This window comes from Aedes aegypti, unplaced genomic scaffold, assembly GCF_002204515.2.
Source record: "Aedes aegypti strain LVP_AGWG unplaced genomic scaffold, AaegL5.0 Primary Assembly AGWG_AaegL5_hic_scaff_1614_PBJ_arrow, whole genome shotgun sequence".
NCBI classification, from domain to species: domain Eukaryota; kingdom Metazoa; phylum Arthropoda; class Insecta; order Diptera; family Culicidae; genus Aedes; species Aedes aegypti.
In genome coordinates, this window is record NW_018735069.1 from 1 (window position 1) to 7,500 (window position 7,500).

Here is a 7,500-nt window from a genome sequence, read left to right on the forward strand (position 1 = left end):
AGATTAAGTACAGAAATAGGAAAATTCTCAATACCAATATGTTTTGATTTTTTTCCTTTTTTCAAACTTTTTGTGTTGTTTTAACGTGCGCAGAGCCTATAACAATACAAATGGATAACCCAATCCTGACACGTTTCATATGTTCATCATAAAAAACGCGAAAAAAATACAAAATACCATTTTGTTACTACTACCACCACCACAACCAAAACCCACAATCCATGTGTGTGTGAATGCCGGCACGTGCTTGCCGCCCTACCTCGGTATACTCGTTTTGAACGGCGGCGGCTTATGGTTCATCATTTTTTGTACATGTATAAAAATACATCCATCCTACCACCATCAACCTCCTTTTCGATACAATCGAATCGTTTGTATTTGTTGAAAACAAAAACTACTTCCCGAAAAACAATACAAATAATCAAACAAAACCATAAACTGCTATCCGTAACCGTAGACCAGCAGCTAAGAGCGAGTAAGTGAAAAAAAAACAGACAAACCCACTCAAGCAGATTGTACACCTACTTACAACATACGCAGCTATTGTAATAGCTACTCACTTTATGCCTCAAAAACTAATTCGCTATGATCAAATGACCAACAGTCGGGACATGTTTGAAAATCGGACAAAATGTAATGGTCATTTAACAGCATAAATTGCAAGCTTCTCTTTCTGCTTTCCTATCTACGGTTTTTAAATCGGTTCCTAATGCGAAATTTCTAATATTAATTTTAATCAGTTAAAAAAGGTGAATTTAATAAATGATCTGCACAATGTTCATAGTTGACGTTTTAAATAGTACATTTTACAAATAATATGTTCAATACATTTGTTATTACGATTAGGTTGAGAGAAATCTGATATGATTTTTAAATCAACATGTTTTGATTTGATATAACTATATGAAAGAATGAGAATAAAACATCGATTTTCTGCATATCGTATAAATGCATCTGGAGCACAATTGTAACATTTATTTTTTCCAAAATCTATAGGATTGTTGTACATAATTGTACATTACTTCACATTTTAATGAACTGTAGTATTGTGCTCTGCCAAGAAAAACCCACGAAATCTTTAAACGTCGATGTACCGTCGCAGTGATAATAAAAATCACCATATGTTGCACAAAAAATCCAAGCCTACTTTAATTTAGACGTTGCGTTTGAATTGCACGTTACCGCCGCCGCTGGATGCGGGTTTTAAATGAACGCTGCAATATTTTCGAAAATATCGTTTCGCATGTATATTGGATATAAGAGTGAAACGAAAACTTCGACAAAAAAATGGACGTGCTTCATCCCTTAAAAGCCCATGCAAAAACTTCAGCGCATAAAATGGTTCATCCTGGTCCTTAAACTTTTTTTTGTGACACACTCAAGTGCTCGATTTTACAAAATAAGTCAGTCGAGAGTACTTCATTGGGTTCCCAAAGCATTGGTCACTTCCTGGGCTACTCTTGGAATCGGATGCCTTCTTTTCGAATGACTTTTCGATTAATTATAAAACTTGGTTTGTTGTATACTTATTTTCATAGCTTTATCAAATAAAATCATTAAAAGCCATTTGAATAACTATAAGAAATTTTGCTTGCATCACATTAAGCTTCATTATATTGTAAAATATGTTAACAGGTGACAATTTTAGCATTCTGGACAGAGTATCTCTTGCTCTCTGTATCAATCATGATTAGCAGCACATCATGAGAGCCTATTTATTGTATACTGCTACAGCTCTGATTAGATCGGGGAGATAGCAGTGCATGAGAAAAAAGCTCCGAGCCTGGAGGACACTATTGCTATCGGATGTTCGAGGATTGCCCAGGCAACCAGAACTAGCCTACGCATTGGATGGATTTTATCCTAGTTCTCTCTTCTGGGCTCTTGTTCGCTGCTATTGTTTATCAAAACTTGTTACAAGTTACGATAAATTGCCGTTCATGGACCGCTACAGATGGGATTTTTCTTCGCTCGCTTTGATCGTGCTTCTAAATCAAATGGAAATGAATTTTGCAATGCCTATTGACTTGATATGTCCTTCAATGAATTCGTTTACAAAATTATAAAGTTCGGTATAACGCCATATTCTTTGAATCACCCATGAAATGTCCAATGCCACTAGGAGTCATTGATATGTCTTACAAAACCATAAAGGTATGTCACAAATCAGGTATCAGAGTTAAAGAAATAGCGGCCATTTTCATGAATGCATCTCATTCCAGGACAAGTGACCAATACTTTAGGCATTCTTTGAAATGCCCTTGAAATAATTTGTTTTACACAACCGTAAAGTTTGATATATTTCAAGAAAGGTAAGTGGTTGTCCATAAACCACGTAGTCATTTTTTTCGGATTCTCAAAACCAACCCCCTACCTGCTCGTTGTATTTTGCTCACACAAAAATTTTAAAATTTGTACGGACCGTTCATTGGCCAGACCCTCCCCATAAATGTCCACTTGGTTTATGGACGACTCCAAAGATAATTTGGAAGCTGTCACATCCATGAGGGATAAGAATTTTGGAATACACCAGGGTAGCTTTTTTTTCAAATTCAACAAGTCTAATGAACATTTATTTGCAACACCACAAAGTTTGGTGTGTCGCACGAAAAGTTCCCAAATCATTTTGAAAAGTAGCCACTTTCCTGAGGGCACCAGAATTGCGGAATATGCCAGGTGGTAGGTAATGCCACCAGAAGTCATTTATATATATTCTATCGAATTGGATCATGACGTTTGTAAGCAGTGTTGTAAGCAATCTCGGCAGTCGACACGTTTTCGCCGACAATGCTTTGAACATCTACAATACGAGCAGTCGAACGAACATGCGAAATAAAAATGTCAAACCGAATGTAGCTGACCACTATGGGCGTCGCCAGGAAATGGTACAGTTTTGCTTATTTCTATCTTTCTTCGTAATTTTAGCTGCTCTCACTGTATGTGTATCACGTTCTGCCAGAAAAAGCAAGATTATATTATACTTGTTGTTTATGATTCTTAAAACTATATACAAAATTTATGATTTTTGAAAATGTCATCGTGTCCAGACGACATTCATTCCACAGTTTTTGTGTTTCTCAATTCTACGGCTCGTGATGTGCGTGAGAGGTGACGGTTAGCGGATGTGAGAAGGAAATCAATTGACTGCTGATCACAGAAGTGCAGCGATTGTCGCGAGAAATGTCGAATGTTCACAGCACTGAACACTAGAAAAAAAAAATGAAAATTATTTGGAAAAAGTGGTTACTTTTCTGGAGATGCTGGCCCCCTTTACTAGAGATACCAGATTATCCTAGACCAATAATGTGCTCTCTAGAAAGGCAAGAAATAATCTCAAATGATGTTTTACAAAAAATCCAAAAAATATATGTATCACGTGATAGGCTAGTAGCACTAGAAGAATCGTTTCATCCCTTTTGAAGCTTCCAGGACTACCAAAACCTGTTTTAATGTTGTGTTATGTATCTCAATGCCTCCCTAACTCGATGGGCCCTTCAATATCGAATTGACTGTATATGAGTACTTATCTTAGTTGGGGTTTAAATTTACACACTTAATTCAGAATGTCGAATCTCGGCTAATTTTAACCGAGATTTGCACAACGAGTAGTCGGCAAACAAATTTCATGAGATCTCAGTAAATAAAAGCCAAGTGTCAGTTAATCATGCTTCGTTGCTAAGCAACCTGACAACCTGTTAGCTGAGTCTCGGCTAAGTTTAGTTATGTTTTGCAATTTTTCATCGTAATAGGTTGTTCTGATATGAAACGACCTACTTTCTAACATTAAATTATGCAGTGTTTTAATAGTCATAACGCAACTGTTTTGAGTGCCTACTCAAAAAATTTTCAGAAATTGCAAAAAAAAATAATAAATGGAATGCATCTTGATACGATTTTGATGCCTTCAAGTGGTTTCTAGGAAAGTTGCAAACAAATTGTACGCAAACTCGTTGTACGACTCGTGCTGTAAAAATCTTCAATCTGCAACTTGTTGCGTAAACTACTATTATCATGTTATTCATTTATGATATTGCATAAAGTTATATATATATATATATATATATAATATATATATATATATATATATATATATATATATTATATATATATATAAATATAAGACTTGTGCTTTACGGATCTTGCTGAATATTGTAAAATGGTTCAGATCCAGGATAGATTTCGATCACTTTTCAATAATTCTCTAGAATTAATTAGATTTACATCTTTATTTGATTATGTTGTGCTCTCACTTTTTTTCATGTTGTGTTGGAATGATTTAGAATGAGATTCGAAATTCTATACATATGCTGATTTCTTTTCAATGACGGAAGACTGAAAATCAATGGATCTAGAGTAACAGAAACGGTTTTTCACAACTTCTTATTTAATTATCTTAGATGAATATAACGATAAATACTTGATGTTGATTGATATGGTCAATTTTTGCGAAAAATATTCAATTATATCTGAAGTTTACCGCATAAACTACTTAATGATAATTGTTTCCAATAACATCTATAATTTCAATTAGCATTTACCATCGATCCGCCGAATTTGTATCGATAAAATAATTCTATGTTTTTTTGATTCCTTAGCTCTCCGTAATTATGTTCATAGAATTTCGAAATTCATTCAATGTATTGAAAAGATCCCTTTATTGTTCCTACATCTTCCTATGGAAATCCGATCCTATGACTCGGAAAACTACCATCACATTCCATTCCTTTTCCATTCGTTCATCATTCATTATTTTTCGCTGATTTCGATACTCAGTTTTGTTTGTCTACAGTATATTTTATCATCATATTCAAAAAACTACTAATTTTGTATATTCTCTTTTGATTTTTGTAAGTCCGTACAACTAGCATGTCCAGCAAATGGTTTTTGTGTCTGCGAATGCGTTTCACTCAACAGATAATTTTGTATCGCAACTGTGAGATAATATGTAAAATAATTGTTATTATATAAGCACACTGTAAAGCGCTTCTGTATCACACACTAGTAGTTTTATGTTGCGTCTAAATGTTGCTAATTGTTTTTTTTCCCTCTTGATGCTTCATTTTCGGTATCATTTTCGTATGCTATCACCTATAATAATAAAAATCTTAGGGGTGATGATCCCGAGTTCATCAAGCGCCAAGACCAAAAGCGCTCAGACTTGGATGAACAGCTGAAGGAGTATATCAACGAATGGCGTAAACAGCGGTCCAAGGAAGAAGATGAACTCAAGAGGCTCAAGGAAAAACAGGCCAAGCGCAAAGTCTCCCGAGCTGAAGAGGAGCAGCGTATGGCTCAGCGCAAGAAGGAAGAGGAGGAGCGTCGTGTGCGCGAAATTGAAGAAAAGAAACAGCGCGAAATCGATGAGAAGAGACGTCGTCTCGAAGAGGCCGAGAAGAAGCGTCAGGCTATGCTGCAGGCCATGAAGGACAAGGACAAGAAGGGACCGAACTTCACCATTACCAAGAAGGACAGCAATGTGAGTAGTTTTCACGAACAACTGAATGTTAGTCAATCAGTTGAGGATTACTTGTACTGTTAGAATATACCATCTTTCATGTAGCTTTAAACTGATTCAAAAATTATACATATTCGATTTTTATGTTTAACAGTTCGGTATGTCCAATGCTCAGATGGAGCGTAATAAGACTAAGGAACAGCTGGAGGAAGAGAAGAAGATTTCTCTCTCCTTCCGTATCAAGCCCCTGGAAATGGATGGCTTGAGCGCCGATGCTCTCCGTACCAAGGCCACTGAATTGTGGGAAACCATCGTCAAGCTGGAAACCGAAAAGTACGATTTGGAGGAAAGGCAAAAAACGTCAGGACTACGATGTAAGTTCAATTTGTAGGCTTAGCAGACATTTTTTTTTCTGAATAGTTCTAATTACACCACTTTATTTCTATAGTTGAAAGAGTTGAAGGAAAGACAGAAGCAGCAGCTGAGACACAAAGCACTTAAAAAGGGTTTGGACCCAGAAGCTCTCACCGGAAAATACCCGGTAAGCTTTTGTTTTATTGAGTGATCTACAACTGTACTAATGGTTCAAAATTTTCCGCCGATAGCCAAAGATTCAAGTCGCCTCCAAATACGAACGTCGCGTTGATACCCGCTCCTATGATGACAAGAAGAAGCTGTTTGAGGGTGTAAGTATTACAAACCATATCGTAAACAAATTTTATCATGTCTCATTTATCATTTTCTACGATGTCGAGCGCAAATGATTATTCAAATGTATCCTATTCTCAATTTTAATTGGCTGTATTATACTCCTTTCGAACCTTGTAGGGTTATAGCGCATACTATCTAGAAAAGTTAAACAAAAAATGGCAACAACGTCAAGAACTGTGGACGACACGAACCAAATGTAAGAAACATTTCTGTTTCATGTATAATAAGAAACTAGTCGTGCACACAGCGAAGTTTTGTCCAATTTGTTAGTTCAACGGGATGTGCCTCACAAATGTCTCGTCAATGTTTAGAATTCGTCAATCTGTTTCTAATCAAATACCAATCTGTCCATTTCTGCGTTCTTTTACCCTCATGATCATTGAACATTATCAAACACTTCTTCTGTAACTCTTGTATGACATATACAAAACTCACATGTGATTTTCTGTTACATATCTGTTCTTTTAACACATCGTATCTGTGCAGGGCTTTGATACTCTAAACAAAGAAAGCCTCGAAAAGCAGTGGTCCGAGAGGAAGGAACAGTACGTCGGTCGTCAGAAATGTAAGTATTGATCATACGGGGCATTCACTAATTGTGTAACAGGTGCAATTAGAAGTGAGAACCTAGCGTTTTCTTACGCGCTATAAGTCTTCAGACAATATCTTTCGATAATCTCAAAAAAACAAAAATTACATAATTAGTGGTTTGTCGTATACGTCACGAACATTTTTGTCACAAGATCATATCCACAAGTCGCACAATCACATCACAATGTGTATTATAGCGCGTTGATTGTCGTGTATTTATGTTTTGTGGGATTGATGTACATTCGATGTCTTGCATTGATATTGCCGAGTCTTTACGGAACTTTCAATTTCAATCAACAGCGAAACTTCCAAAATGGTTCGGAGAACGACCGGGCAAGAAGGCGGGAGACCCAGAAACTCCAGAAGGCGAAGACGAAGTCAAGCCCGAGGATGAGGAGGTTGAAGAAGTCGAAGAAGTCGTGGAGGAAGTTGTGAGTATTATTCTTTGTTGAGCGTTCGAATTAGCCATAACATTGCACTTTCCTTACTCAGGTCGAGGAAGAAGAAGAGGAGGAGGAAGAAGAAGAGGAGGAAGAGGAAGAGGAGGAAGAAGAGGAAGAGGAGGAGGAGGAAGAGGAAGAAGAATAAATGTTCGATTGTCAACGGTTTCCTTTTAGAGCTATTGATTAAGTTCGGAAGCATTATTTTTCTACTACCATTTCCATACTATTCCTCTAATCAGCGCAGCGAGCACAACAACTATCATGATGATGATGACATCAATATCGAAGAGCTAAAGCAAC

The 7,500-nt window shown here is 36.6% G+C and overlaps 1 protein-coding gene across 1 annotated transcript in view; it reads left to right on the forward strand.

The window, feature by feature from the left end:
- Positions 1-320: 320 nt before the first annotated feature.
- LOC110680584 (troponin T, skeletal muscle-like) overlaps positions 321-7,500 on the forward strand; it is a 7,332-nt gene continuing 152 nt past the window's right edge. Inside the window, 9 exon segments of the mRNA XM_021856383.1 lie at positions 321-475; positions 5,110-5,476; positions 5,610-5,810; positions 5,812-5,829; positions 5,904-5,996; positions 6,061-6,141; positions 6,653-6,731; positions 7,058-7,188; positions 7,250-7,500. The exon segment at positions 7,250-7,500 is cut by the window's right edge and continues 152 nt beyond it. Coding sequence (XP_021712075.1) covers positions 5,288-5,476; positions 5,610-5,810; positions 5,812-5,829; positions 5,904-5,996; positions 6,061-6,141; positions 6,653-6,731; positions 7,058-7,188; positions 7,250-7,345 — 888 coding nt within the window. The 5' untranslated portion in view covers positions 321-475; positions 5,110-5,287 and the 3' untranslated portion in view covers positions 7,346-7,500.